The 14,947-nt window shown below is 39.5% G+C and overlaps 2 protein-coding genes across 2 annotated transcripts; one reads left to right on the plus strand and one right to left on the minus strand.

Moving 5' to 3' along the window:
• Positions 1-453: 453 nt before the first annotated feature.
• On the plus strand, positions 454-3,460 carry Mrps14 (mitochondrial ribosomal protein S14). The gene is made up of 3 exons (XM_013015788.1): positions 454-554; positions 2,121-2,279; positions 3,004-3,460. Exons 1-3 carry the CDS (start codon positions 510-512, stop codon positions 3,184-3,186), a joined length of 387 nt encoding a protein of 128 aa, XP_012871242.1. The 5' UTR covers positions 454-509; the 3' UTR covers positions 3,187-3,460.
• A 3,167-nt stretch (positions 3,461-6,627) lies between these two features.
• On the minus strand, positions 6,628-11,782 carry Cacybp (calcyclin binding protein). The gene is made up of 5 exons (XM_013015759.1): positions 11,534-11,782; positions 10,446-10,542; positions 10,122-10,221; positions 8,646-8,743; positions 6,628-7,174 (listed from the first exon to the last, which is right to left on the minus strand). The coding sequence occupies exons 1-5, from the start codon at positions 11,634-11,636 to the stop codon at positions 7,018-7,020; spliced, it is 555 nt and encodes a 184-aa protein (XP_012871213.1). The 5' UTR covers positions 11,637-11,782; the 3' UTR covers positions 6,628-7,017.
• Between the last annotated feature and the right edge of the window lie 3,165 nt (positions 11,783-14,947).

Here is a 14,947-nt window from a genome sequence, read left to right on the forward strand (position 1 = left end):
AGTGGGCGGGACGCGGACGGAAACGGAACGAGACAAAGGCCGGGCGGCGCCGCCCCGGCCCACACCCCGCGCTGCCTTTGTGAAGGCCCCAGCCCCGGGAAATCTCGCGAGAGTACAACACCTAACCCCTCCCTTACCCCCCCCCCGCCCTCCAAACCCCCCACGGAGCTCGTTTGTTGGTCGCCCCGCCTCCTGAAGCCCGGGCCCCGCCCCCCACGCCCGGCTATTTCCGGCCGCGGTGTTTCATTTAGGCGGACAATATGGCGGCGTCTAGAACTGGGCTCCGCTCCGAGGACTTGGCGGCAGGTCAGACCTATCGCGACCAAACTCGCCCTTGGAATTTGAATTCCCAAGTCCGTCAGATATCGCGAGAGTAAAAGCCATAACCGCCTCCTCCCTATAGGCAAAAGTTCCGTGCCTCACCCCGCCCCCTCGAGCTAGGCCCCGCCCCCTCACGCCCTTCCGTTTCCGGCGGCGGTGTCAATAAAGTCGCGGCGGTTGTGGGCAACATGGCGGCGTCCATGGCTGGTTCCCTGCTGCGGGCGTTCCGGCAGGTCAGGCCTGCGCTTCACCCCTCAGCTCTGTGACCTGCGGGTCCCCCACCCTGGCCCCCTGTGTGCTCACGGCGGGCCAGCCTCGGGGCGTTTCCCTCCGCCGGCTCCGCTCGGGAGAGGCGAGGCCGTGCCCGGGTTCTGCGGCCTAGTTAGGAGGAGGAGGGATTTTAAACCCGGTCGTGGTGGCTCACCGCGTGTGTGCACGCTGGGGGGGGGATAGATCCCTAGAGCGGGAAGATTGATGCGGAGAGGGAAGCTCACAGCTACCTCTGTGCAGGAGGGGGTGGAGTCGTCGACGGGAAGGTGATCTTAAGCACAATAGAAATAGAATGGGGACCACCTTTTCCCTACGTACAGGTTGAGTCGGGGATTGAGTTGGGCAGGCCCTGTAACACTTGTGTCTTGTCCCCAGCCCTTTGTTTTAATTTTTCAGATAAGGTTGCTTTTACTCCCATGAGTCTCGCCCTGTGGTATCTTTACCTCTGCTTCCCTAGTAGCTGGAGTTTCCACTTCCAGCCGCTAGTAGCTTTTATTTAAACAGTCAAAAGCAGATAAAATTATTTTTAACATGTTTAGCCAGATACATCCAGAATACTACACACCATATAATTAATATAAAAATAAATGACTAGCAAATTTTACATTCTTTTGTCTTATACTTAATACATATGTCAAATTTGTCACCATGAACATGGAAAACCTAGTTCTATCAATACAACAAAGTTGCTTAAAGTTTTTAAGCTGAATGAAAGTCAAGAATTACTAGTTGTACTGGTGACATTTCGAGTGATTACTAGCCATATATGTGGTGGATGGCTGCTGGGTTGGACAGAACACATCTATAGTAACTAGATGTAAAGTAGATACAGGTGATGGTAAGTGCATAGATGTAGGGGAGCTTGTGGAATTTTCTTCCAGTTGCTTCTAATTCATAATTAAGGAGAAACTGAAATTTATCCGCTGAGTGTGAGCAGGGATTTAAAAATGCCACCTGTAGTCCCTGCTGCTCAGGAAGGGTAAGTGTGTTTGTCCTCTGTTCAGATTAAATCATTATGCATCCATTCAGTACCATATTAATAAATACAATTTCTGGACAGATATAAAGAAGTTACCAACAACAGTTGCCTATGGCTGGTGCATATCACTGGGCAGGTGAGGAGTGAGGGCAGAGGGAAACTTCCCTGTTTGTTTTTTATACTTAAAAAAATTTTTTTTTGACCCAGGTGATATTAGCTTAAGAAAAGTTAAACAATCATATTGGAAAGTTTTTGCTCTCCAGCATGTTATTCACATCATGTTATTAACACCACTCTAACAGGTAAAAGTTCTTTATTTTGAATTGGGAAGTCCGTTGTTTTGAGTATTTTTATTTGCTGGTTTTTGATACTTACCCACACTGGTCTTAAACTCGAGGCCTTCCTGCCTCTGTCTCCCAAATGGTAGAATTTCATATATGTGCCATAATGGACAGTTATTTGAGTTAGAAGTTTTTAAGTTAGTAGGTGATAAACCAAAGCCTGGGCCTGGCGATCCTTAACCTTCATAATTCTTGTCTCTATTGCTTAGGTGGCTCCTTCATCAGTTTCAGGACAATTTCGAGGCTACTATGTAGACTGGAAAATGTTTCGGGATGTAAAAAGACGGAAAATGGCCTATGAATATGCAGATGAGAGGCTTCGGATCAACTCACTCAGAAAGAATACCATCTTACCAAAAGATCTGCAGGTTTGCAAATCAAGTCCCTAATATGAAGTCACTAGCACAGATATTGTTATGTTGACTTAGCATGAATATAATTTGTGGAAAATAGGGTCAAATACTCCAAGTCAGCATAAGTGCATGAAATTGACATTGGTGAGTTTAGGATTAAAGATAACTGTATCACATCTCTCTAGCCATTCAGCCATTTTAATAGTCCCTAGAAAGTACTGGTGAATGGTGACCACACTGAAATTGGAAGTTATTTTGACCCAAGTTTTCTCAACTTCATTGCAGTCATGCAGCTCTCGAGGCATCTTCTGGAAGACATTGCTAATTTGTGGGGCCATTGGCCTAACCTGTCTTCCCTTAGGCCTTGAACTCCCTTACCCATGTGTGTTCCTCATAGACTCCTTTTCTTGTGTTTACTTGAATAATGGGGTACAAACCCCATTTGGTTTGCTGAAGGGTAAAGTCCTTGCATGTAAGTGGTGACATGGAACTCCTGCATTTGAAACGCTTGTCAAGCATTTAATGTCATATTGGAAGGATATCAAACATTTCTGGTAGCTTTTCTAGTCTGTTCCTTAAAGTTTACTGATGTAATTATATATTGCATATTCTATTTCTTAAATGCATATTGCAATTTAATGGTATATTAATGAATCTAGCTCTTTCTTCCTTTAAGTATTGACTTAAACACCTTGAATAAATAAATAAATGTGACTTGTAATATTGGGGTTTCCCTTAGGAAGTTGCTGATCAAGAAATCGCTGCCCTTCCTCGAGATAGCTGCCCTGTACGAATCAGAAATCGATGTGTTATGACGTCCCGACCTCGGGGTGTAAAGCGGCGCTGGAGGCTTAGTCGCATTGTCTTCCGTCACTTAGCCGACCATGGGCAGCTTTCTGGGGTCCAGCGAGCAATATGGTAATCAGCTTCACAATCTACTGAGCTTTCAAGTGAGCTAGTACTGGCAAGAAGAGACTTTTCTAATAGACAAAACTCTAGTAGTTTTTTTTTTGTTAGGGGTCCAGTATAGTTGTCTATTTTGATACTGTCTATAATTATTTCTAAATTTTAAGAAAGAAACTTGGATCTTTCATTCTGCCAGTGAATCGTCCTTTCTCTTTGACTTTATGTACTGTTGATTCCACATTGTTCGCATATGTAGTGCAAAGAATAGAATAAAAATACTTTCTGTGAAACTTTTGTTTACTGCACTTTTCTTTCAAGTGTTACCTTTTAGTAGCTTATAAGTGTTCTGCATTTTTAATCAGTATTATTTAATACAACAGTTTTTTTGTATAGATACCCTATCTACAGCAATTTGTAATCTTGGACTGGCTTGGACAGTGACAGGTAGTTTATCTAATGCTCTGCTTCTTAGTGTAATAGCTGAACAAAAGAACTACCATTTCTTTATCTTTAAGGGCCTTCAATGCAAGATGTGCCTCTTCATTGTCTGATAATCTGTCCAAACAGTAAAAGTGCTTTTGGTTTTCTTGGGGATTTTGGGGGGGGGATGGTGGAGGTTACTGGGTATTGAACTTAGGACTCTGCACTTTCTAGACTGGTGCTGTACCACTTGACTATACCACTAGCCCCTTTTTGTGTCGGGTAATATTTTGTTGTGAAGTAATTATTTTATACTTGGGCTGCAATCCTGCTTGTGTTATTGGGCAATACAAGCATGTAACACTGTACCTATCTTGGGCAGAAAAGTTTGAGACTTTATATGCAAATTGACCAGCATCAAACAGGGATGACTCCATTTTCAGCTGAGTTCAAACCCTACTAATTGTTTTGTTGAAATAGTATTTGCTTTGTTTGTAACTAATGAGTAAGAATACAAGGTCACTATCGTACTTTTCAACAGTGTGATCAGCCAATTAATGGAAAATATGTAGTAGTATAGATGAACATACTTACCAACATCAGGAAAATATTCCTGGAGTATGGTACCTTAACCTGAATCGAAAGATGGGATGAAGAAATTGGGAACAAAAGTACAAAGAAACGAAGGCATGATTCATCTGACGATGAGATCAGTTACTTCAATTAGAAATAAGCACTAGGCAAGAAAGGCCACTTCATGGAGGATTTAAAGTGATGTGAAGAAATTAAGACTTAATTTACAAGTATATTGTAGTTTTAAGGAATGACATCACCACTCCTACAGATAAGTGACAACCGTGTAGTTTACGACATGAAACGAAGATGACTGGCAAGATAGCCAGTTAGGAGGGTGGCTTTCTTTTGGTGGTAGTGGCAACCAGGACTTAAACTCAGGCTGATGATCTAACACTTGAGCCATGGCTTCAGCCTGGCTTTTTATTTTGGATATGAAGTCTAGCAAATTTACCTGCCTCATGAGCCTACCCTCAAATCATGGTTCTCCAGACACCAGTTTTCTGAGTAACTAAGATTACAGGCTTATTGAGCCACCAGAGCCCCATTTAGAAGTAAGGCTTTAAGAAGAGAGGGCAAAGTTTGAAAGTGTTAATTTAGGAAAATAGACAAGACTTTTGACTAGTAATTTAAGAGGTAGATGGTAGAGGACCACTCCAAGATAGAAAATATAGGAAATTGGACATTTAGGAATAACAATATATAATTGCAGAAGATATATATTGTAATTACCTTGCTAGAAAATGCTTTTTATATTTGCCTGCCCTTTACATAAAAATCTTAATCCTTGGAAATGGAGCTGGGGCACAAAGTGGTAGAGCACTAGCCTTGTACAAGAGTTCAGGGGCAGTGCCCAAGCCCCACAAATGGAAGAGAGGTGGGAATTCTTAACCTCTAATGATACCAAATTGTCTTACCATAAAAGTGTTTCTTCAAATTTTGCTAACACTAGTGACTGCATTTTTGTGGTTTTTAGAATTTATCTCATTAGCAATAGCCATATACTCTGTTTTAGAGTTCCCTAGTCTGTTTTAATGCTTGCTTGGTACATACACTGTGGTTTTAAGTATTTGTGCCACTCCAAAATTCATGTTGGATTTCAATCCTCCATCAGTGCACATACAACTCGGACTGTTCATTTGTTAGGTCAAGACCTGACCTTCATAAATGGCTTGGTGGGGTGTTCATCCCTTTTGTGCCCTTCTGCCATATGCAGGATACTTCAAAAAGAGCACCATCTTAGAAAGCAAGCCGTTCATTAAATCTGCTTGGAGTTCTGGCCTCCAGAATTGTGAGAAATGTTTCTACTTGTAAGGTACCTAGTCCAAGACACTTTGTCAATAGAAAAACCAAGATGAGTTGAATTTGTTTGAAACTTAAAATTGCTATGGTTTTTCAGCAAAAAAGCTGCAAGTGGAGGCATAGCTCAAGCAGTTATTTTTTTTTTTTGGTATGTAGCTCAGGCTGGTCTTGAACTCTCAATCTTCCTGCCTCAGCTTCACAAGTACTATAGTAATTACAGGTAATTTCTGGCTCACAGCTGAAATATATGTATTCCTAAGGCTTTGTTAGTATGTACATCATTACTTGTACTTGTTCATTTCACTTTCTTAGTATATTAAAAAAAATCTTGGTTTGTGAATACCAAACTATATTCAGTTAGTCCTCCAAAATAGTTATGTGGCTATTTCTAACCTGCATAGTTCATCTTTTGCATAGTTCCTAGAATTTTGAGTCAGGGTAAGCAAACATGTAATTATGGACATTACCAAATAATTTTTCCATCTTTAAACTTTTTATTCTGTTGCCACGTACGTGTCCCTCCTTTCCCCACAGCTTCAAAACTACGTTCAGTATCTGAAACTCCTGGAGTCTTGCCAAAGAACAGTGTGGTTTTGTTTTTTTTTTTTTACTATTTTCTCAACAACATGAACATCCTTTTATGTTAAAGATCACATACATGTCTTTTTAAATGAACTATTCATAATCTTTGGAATCCCAAGTTTTTGGAATTCTCAGTTTTTAGTTGTTACAGTTTTTCTTGCAATATAAATATTCCTTCCAGGTTTGAACTCAAAAGTAGTTGTTGGTTGCAGTGGAATTCCTCTCATTTCTTCTAGTACTTGTATTAGTTTTAGATCTTTGATGTTTTGAATGTATCCTTGGCTTATCATTTAAATACCATCTTTTCCAGTTTTAAAAAGTGTGGCTCTTAACTGCATTCTAAATCTTCCAATATGTACTCTTCTGTTCCACTGGTTTATGTGCTAGCACTATAACTATAAAGGCATTATGTGTTTTAGTATTGTTATATATTGTAACATACAAAGATACTTGGCATTTCTTATAAAGTTTCTATTGTTTCAATTCTATAATTGATTACTTAGTACACTGTAGTTTATAATATACACATTGCTTTAACATGGAATGGAATGTTCTATAACAACTTTCAAACACATTTGAATTTTATGCAAACTTTTGATTTTAATCTTATTCTTACATTAGTGGGAAGTGGTGCCAGTAACTCACCGGCATGCAACTACTGTTTTCCACTTCCTAGCTAAACAAAAATACATGTAATGTAGCATATTCCTTAGGCAAAATTTATTTAAATGAGACTGCCATATACCCAACCCCTTCTTAAAAAAATAACCAGGATACTAATGAAAGCATCTTTGGAGGAAGTGTTTAATAAGCATATTTTATTTAAATAAATCCTCCAGTAAGAAATGGAGAATTCACTGCCTTTACTTAGAAGGCTGTGTAAATACCATCTGCCCAATCTGTATATGCCAACATTCCATTATTGGAAACACCAGTATTTCCACATCAGTCCCAAAAGGATTTAAAAGTCTCAAAATTCTGGGTCTCCTTTGGCTTGCTTCTCTCTTGATTCCACCCAGGCTTTATTAATGGTGCGTTTCATATCATCATCTCCATCTTCATAAATTTTCTTTAGCACGTTCATTAATCCCTCACTAGGATCTGCTTCAGTGTCATAAGAAGGCTTTCTGTTAAAAGAGAAAACACTACAATGGAGAAACCAAAGCATGGAAAGGTACCATTTCAAGCTAACTAACAGGGGTTAAGGGACAAGAGAGAGCCAGAGTATACAAGCAATTCACAATTAGCACACAAATTTAGCTTAATGAAAATGCATTCTTATCGTAACACAGTACAGGAAAAGAGTGGTCACCAAAATGTTAGACAGTAAATTACTTTTCTGACAATTTTTAATAGTATATATTTTCAAAGTTTTCAAACACTGTGGCCAATAAATTCATTGAATTTTAGTTGAATAAATAGCCTAATAGCCAATTACCTTTACATTCCTTTCTTGAAACAGGTCTTCATTATATAGCCCAGGCTGGCTTCTAACACAATTCTTCTGCCCCCAGTGGTGTAATTCGGGCCCATGCTACCATACCCTGCTAGCTTTTTATTTAATTAGTACTCATTTAACCCATCAATTGCTAGATTATATACTGGAAATATAGTAACACAGGGTCCTAGACTCAGGTACATCTGTCTAGATTTTAAATTTTAAAAGCCTAACTCTAGCCAACCACTTCCCAAGGGAAATCGTAAGTATGAATAGCTACATTCCTCAATGCAGTATACCACCAACTAGCAGGAAAAAAAGCAAAACTGATATAGAAGTATCTGAATATTAAACATGTTAAGGAAAATAAACAGCCAGGTTTTTTTTAAATACCTGTAATCCCACTATTCAAGTGACAGGCAAAATTCTCAAGTTTGAATCCCAGCCTGAGTTAGATACCTTGTTTTACTGTCTTTAAAGAAAAAAAAAAAGGTCTCATATCTAAGGAATCTTAAATAAAAGAAAAACACATGGATACAAGAACCTTTCAGGAACTCCTAAAACAAATTATTAAGGATAGGTAAAGTATACTATTAAAAAAAAAAAAAGGCTAAGTATCTAGAAGCATCAGTGTATCCAGGTATGAGAAACCAGTACTCAAGAGCAGATTCCATGTATTTTAAAAATCAACTTGCTGGTTGGCACCCTTGATTCAAGTCTATAATCCTAGGTACTTGGGAGGCTGAGATTGAGAGGCTCAGTTTTCCAGGCTGGCCCAGGCAAAAAAGTCAGATGCCATCTCAATGGAAAAAGCTGAGTATGATGATACACATCTGTCATCTCGCTATGATTACAGTGAAAAATAGGATTGTAGTGCAGGCAGACTCAGGGAGACCCTTTCTCAGTAATAAATAGTGTAAAGAAGTTATGGTTCAGTAGATAGACTATCTGCCTAGCTAAGTACCAGGCCCTAGTTTAATCTCCAGTACTGGAGGGGAAAAGGACAAAGAAAGTTAAAAGCAGATATATAAGTCAACGAGACTAGTGGACATCAAGCGGCAGACGGTCAAATCAGACTGGGCAGCTCTTGTTATCCATAAAGTGAAACTATAACCTCAGCCAAAAATTAAAGACCTTTAAACAAATGAAAGTAAACTCACTCCTTCTCTTTGCACTCCTTTTCAACTTGAGTCAAGTAATCCCATCGTACATTTTCTGCTTTCTTTTTGCATAAGATAAGAACTGTATCTGTTTTGACCTGGATGTGGAGAACAACACACGGAGATTAGGCATCAACATTTAGAAAATAGTAACTATAAATTAATCAAGCTCCTAATGTGTGTAAGCCTTACTCTAAGCACTAGTAGTACTTTTATAAAATTAAAAATCATCAAAGGGGAAGACTTCAAAACCCGAATAATACCTTTCATCACTAATAAATACTATTAAGAGGAAGTGGGTAAGAGTTGTGGTTGGTAGAAAAAACTTCATTAGGAAGGTTTTTCAGAGACGAAATACAAACAAACTTAAGATCCAGGAGGAGGACATTCTAGAACAAACTATAAGCAGGTGGAGTGGTCCAAGAGGCAAAAATTTTGGCATGTTTGAAGAAAAGGAGGACTGAGGTTCAGTTAATTTAGGAAAAGATAATACAGGGTGAAGTGTCTGGAAGACAAGAAAGGAACATACATTTCTAGGAGTTAGAGTACTTCTTCAAATATGGAACTGTAGGTAAGACTTGCAATGAGAGGCAAGCTAATCAAAATAAATTTTAATATGATTTGTTACATAACAGCAGTATAGCATAACTATATACTGACTCACTAAACTGCATTCATTCGAACTGAATAGAAAGGATTGACTAAATCAGTGAACAGCATGAATCATAAAAGTTGGACTGTTTGTATACCTTCTACAACTAAACTAAGCACTTTAAGATCTCCTTTATCTATCAAAAATGTACACAGAGAGCAGGGCATTGGTGGCTCACACCTATAATCTTAGCTACTGACCTGAGGTTCAGAACCAGCTCAGCCATTCAAATCTGCCTGACTCTTTATTTCCAATTAGCCAGCAGCAAAAAGCCAGATATAAAAGCTTAAAGTTGTAGAGTACCAGCTATGAGTAAAAATGCCAAATACCTTGAGTTCAAACCCCAGTACTGGCAGAAAATAAAAACCAGTACATAGTGTAGCCAACAATACCTACAATTTAAGTATTTCATAGTGCATATACTCTATTTCATCATGTCATTCCAGTATATGAAATAAATACAATCATACAAATGTGAAAACAGAATCAGAGTTGATGAAGCTGAACTATTCTTATAACCTGTTATCATTCAGGTGCATTGGCAAATTCTTCGTAAAGATTAAGTATAAATATTCTAGGATCCTTGGGCTATAATGACCTGTTTGCAGCTTCTAAGCTTTTCCATTTCAATGTGAAAGCAGCCAAACACAACAGAATACGTAAGAATGGTTTTCTGCCAGTAACGTTGTTTATAAAACAGGCTGCAGTTTCTGATTCCTGATATACTGAAGAAATTCTAGTTCATCTCAATTCAGCCAGGTTCAATTTAATGAGATTTCAAAATATTATGACCCAAAAGATTATTTTAAAAAGTGAACACTCACTTTTCTTGAACTGCCTTCTACAGAGATGGGCTTCAAGAGGTTGTTCACAATCATGGAGTAACTCTTCCCGTTTAGATTCTTTACCAAAAGATCAAAGGCCCTACAACACAAAAGTGAATATATTATCTGTCTGGTTTTATGAAAGACACTAGTTCTGGAGAAACGCCACTAGATCCATTTTTGCATGTTTATCTGGCTATCCAGATTATTTTGACACCTTTTCAAAGAATGTATACAGCAAAATTAATTCTAAATTTAAGCAGAAATTTGAGAAACTACATAGAAGAGCCCCTAGAATAAGGTAATCTGATGGTAAGAACTCACCTGTCTGTGAAATGCACCTGCACATTCTCAGTGGGAACCTGATGAACTCCAGTTAAGGTAATGTAAATTTTCACAAACTTATCTGACTGATCCCATCCTAGAAACAACAGCAAAAGTAGGACATGAAATAAGACTTGGACATTTTCTACAAACAGCAAATTTAGGCTGGGATGTAGCTCAGTGACAAAGCTTAGCAAATGTAACATACCCCAGTAGCCAAAAAGACAAAAACAAGTAAAACAAAAATAATAAAAACAGTAAAATATGAAAAACAAATGTTAAAACAAATTTCCTAGAGAATCTGAATCTCAAAACACTTAAGTACTATACCCAAAATGAGGCATCTGACCTAACAAAAAGTAGAACTTAAGATTCAATTTCACATTTCTGAACAGAAGGCCTTTGCTCTTTTTCTCAGGATAAAAGTATTAGTGTTACTTGTTTTATTTTTGTATACTGGGAAGAGAACCAAGACCATTTACATGCTAGACAAGTAATCTACCACTGAACTACATACACTCCCAGCCCTCTTTTAATGTTTCTTTTTTGTTTGTTGTAAAGGCAGGTTCTCTTCCATGAGCCCCACTGGCTGCAAACTTGTGATCTTCTTCCTTCATCCTCCCAGTGTTGGGACTCTAGATGAAGCACTACTCTGGCTAAAGATTCTAATAATTAAGCTGGGCATGGCAGTACATACCTGTACTCACGGATACTCAGGGAACTAAGGTAGCTTAAAGCAAAACAAATGAAAACAACTTTTCATTAAAACCTGTGGACTAACCTACCAACATCTAATGAATGTAATTCCCACATATACTGGCAAATTCTAAGTCTCTAGCCTATACAAGTTCTCTCAATGTGGAAAATGCTAAAGCTTTACATCAGAAAGCATACATCAAGAGTTGTACATTGGGGGAAGAGCTATTTCTGCTTTACAGAACTGGATGTACTCTCAAACTATAATAGTCTGTAGCCTACATGATTCTCTTGATATGTGAAGTACATAAACTTCACATAAAAGCATACAACATGGGGGGGGTAATTTGTGCTTTGAAGAAAAGAATTAGATGTAGGGAAGCAAGTCATACCATAATTACTGATTTTCACTGTATATCCAGTCGTAATGGGTGCAACCACAGCAGCTGGCTTTTCATTGTCGACTTGTGGTTTCTTCTGTGACTTCTGTTGCATCTTGTTCTTTATTTCTGTCTCAATCTTAGATTTTTCAGTTGTAAGGGCATCACGTACTCTTTTCCTAGTGGATTTTTCCAGTAATGACTTTACTTCTTCTAGGTCTTTCTGCAGCTGTGTTAAAAAAGAACATACATTAGGATAAATTAAAAATTAATAAGTTCATATAATTTTCTAGGATTGAGTTGCAAATTTAATTAGTCTGTTGGATTGTAAGTAACTCTTTTGTTTTGTTTTTAAAAGGAAAACTAATCATGAAGTGACAAGCCTATATCTTCCAGTTTCTTCTTTGTTTCAGAACATTTTGTTTTAACTGTAAGTCCTCTGCATATAACCTTTATAATGACAACAAAATCATTAAAAAAAATAAATGAATGAGGAATGAATGCTTGCTTTCAGTGGCCAGTCCTCATTCACCTTCCTATATCAATTTTACCACATAAAAAAGCTTAAACTTAATAATAATAGTAATAATAAAAATCTGCTCTTAAGAAAAAAGTCTCAAGTTGGGGATGTAGTGGCTCAAGTGGTAGAATGGCTACAAGTGGAAGGCCCTGACTTCAAACCCCAATACTACCCAAAACAAAGCAACAACAAAAATCTTGTGCAGGGCTGGGAAGGTGGCTCAGTGGTAGAGCGCTTGCCTTGCATGCATGAGGCCCTGGGTTTGATTCCTCAGCACCACATAAGCAAAAAGAAAAAAGCCGCAAGTGGCCGCTGTGGCTCAAGTGGTAGAGAGCTAGCCTTCAGCTGAAGAGCTGAGGGACAGCACCCAGGCCCAGAGTTCAGGCCCCACGACCGGACGCTCCCCCCCAAAAAAAAATACTGTCCAGACATTGGTCAGTCTCAACAGTCAGGACTCTAGGACTTGCTTACATTAAGTGCCTGGCCACATAATCCAACACAAACACACACTTGGAAACTGATGTTATGCTACAAAAGCCTACATCTCATGGCAAAATATCACCTATATATTCTCTTCTACTTTCTGGAGATTGAACCAACGTTTTAATGAAGTTCTATAGAGACACGGCTAGAAAATTAATGGGCTTAAATATTTCCCCAATTGTTCTGATATGACTACAATAAATGAATAGAATCTTCCCAAATAATTCACTCTGGCTTAACACTAGGTAATTTGGCTGGAGAACTAGTTTTACATCAAGTCAATGTTAGATTACTAAGTATAAGTCAAATGTTAGATTACTAACATTTCTTAATGGCCTATTCATTTACCAAAGATGCCTTCATTTCACCCATTTGTAACAGATAATATGGAATTAAACCCAGCTTCTGTATATGGGCTCCCAAGAAAAACTCATAGTACTACCCTACAAAAACTTTGACACTTACCTTTTGAGCAGAAAACCAAGATGTTTTCATTATAAGTAATTGTTGATTCTAACACAATACAAATATTAAAGTGCCAAATGACTTTGTTTCCAGAGAATGGATTTACTTAACAATACAAACAGAATTGTACCAAACCTAAATAAGTAGTTGTGTTTTTTGACTGGAGTAGGAATCTTTTTTTCTAGGCACTCATTCCCAGCACCTCTTTACTGTTAGTTTTGGCTTTAAAGAACGCTGGCAAGTTATCTACTGAACCAACTTACAGCAGAACAATTCCTCAGCTGTTTGCAGATCTGAAACCAAGCAAAGATTTGATCCCTTTGCTGCAGTTTCTGCAGACAAACTTGACCTAGAGTGGCCTTTTAACATCTACTTCATCCTGTAATTTTCTTGCCTTTTTGGCATGCATTTGTTTTCCGTGTGTAAATAATGCATCTCCTTTTGGCATTTCCTGCTTATTCACAGGGGCCCTTGAAAACAAACTGCCTCAAAGAGCAGAAGACCTGAAGGAACTTTTCAGGAGACACAAGCACATGAACAGATGATCAACATCTTTAGTCACATGGGGAAACACAACAGATGCACAGTAGTGGACTTCATATCCACTCCCATAGGATCATAGTCGAAACCCCCAAAGCACAGGAAGTAACAATGATGAGCACGTGGAGAAAGCAGACTCTTCATAAATTTTTTTTTTTGGGGGGGAGGAAGGGATGTCAGAAATGAGCTTAGGAACCATTAGCACTTACCATATGACCCAGCAATTCCACTCTTAGGAATATCCCAAGGAACTGAAACTGTGTCCCCTCCAAAAAAAACCCCCAAAACCTGTGTACACAAGCATTCACACTAGTATTTGTAACATGCAAAAACAGGCAAACGAATGTGCATCAGCTAATGAATAGAAAAACAAAATGTTCTCTATTCCTATGATGGAATATTATCTAACTAAAGAATATGCTGATACATAGCACTCCATTAAGAGGGTTTGTCTGTTTCATAAAAAGGCCACATATCGCATAATTTACTTCCACGAAACACGTGGAATAGCAAATTCAGAGACAAAGTAGACAAATTTGGGATTGCCAGGAGGGTCTGGGGTGAGTGGAAGCATGACTGTGTCAAGGGCCCTGGATTTCTTTCTGGGATGAACACGTGGTGGAACTTGGTGGTAGACCCACAACACCAAATACACCGAGAACCACTGAAGTGATACGCTGAGTCCTATCGCCGAAAACCAAGTGTCTGAGTCTTTTTTAAAGTCCGTGACTTTAAAAGGACCCACTCTAAACGACTCATACGAACGGCTGCAAGGCCATCTCCGCCTCTGGAGACGTAGCCTGGTGACATCCATTATTCATGCTTCAGCACAACCTCGATTCTTCTGCATTTAAAGCAGTCTTTTTTTTTTTAAACTTCCAAGACATCCGACAGGTCACTGGGTACAATCGTACACAGGCCCGAAGGAGAGCAACCCAAGTGGTAAGTTCCATTTTGTAAAGAAGCAAACGAAGTCTCCAAGAGAAAAGTTCATTTATTTCCTGGCTGAAGCTAAAAAATAACAGCGTCCGTCCATTTCCTGCCCTTGATTGTAACTAACTTTCCGGTTACTGAAAAGGGAAAAACAGCGCGTGTGCTGGAGCTGAGGCTGGGCGGCCCGCGGGGCCCCGGGTTCCATCCCAGGGCCGCAGAGCCAGAGAACCGAAGGGTGAAGTAACGCCCGGGGCCGGCTGCGTCCCCCGAGCACCGCTCCAACGGGGTCTCCGGTCAACGGTCTCAGGAAATGGCGACTAACCGCCCAGAGAGGCAAATTCACCTGCCCGGGGCAACACAGCCCCCCACGGGGGCAGCGGCTCCCCCACCAGGTGAGGCCCCGGGTTTCCGCGAGGCTGCCGGGCCCCCCGGCGGCAGAGGAGAGCGGGAAGGGCCCGGGAGAACGTGGCGGCGGCCGGCGCCCG

Source organism: Dipodomys ordii, unplaced genomic scaffold (genome assembly GCF_000151885.1).
Source record: "Dipodomys ordii isolate 6190 unplaced genomic scaffold, Dord_2.0 Scaffold27, whole genome shotgun sequence".
NCBI lineage: Eukaryota > Metazoa > Chordata > Mammalia > Rodentia > Heteromyidae > Dipodomys > Dipodomys ordii.

Bases quoted from the DNA above. Each gene is read 5' to 3' on its own strand.
- Mrps14 (XM_013015788.1), top strand. From the start codon at position 510: ATGGCGGCGTCCATGGCTGGTTCCCTGCTGCGGGCGTTCCGGCAG. The intron at 555-2,120 runs GTCAGGCCTGCG...TCTATTGCTTAG, and splicing joins TGCTGCGGGCGTTCCGGCAG to GTGGCTCCTTCATCAGTTTC. The intron at 2,280-3,003 runs GTTTGCAAATCA...GGTTTCCCTTAG, and splicing joins TCTTACCAAAAGATCTGCAG to GAAGTTGCTGATCAAGAAAT.
- Cacybp (XM_013015759.1), bottom strand. From the start codon at position 11,636: ATGCAACAGAAGTCACAGAAGAAACCACAAGTCGACAATGAAAAGCCA. The intron at 10,543-11,533 runs GTATGACTTGCT...TGTTGTTTCTAG, and splicing joins AGTGAAAATCAGTAATTATG to GATGGGATCAGTCAGATAAG. The intron at 8,744-10,121 runs GTGAGTGTTCAC...CTCCACATCCAG, and splicing joins TAGAAGGCAGTTCAAGAAAA to GTCAAAACAGATACAGTTCT.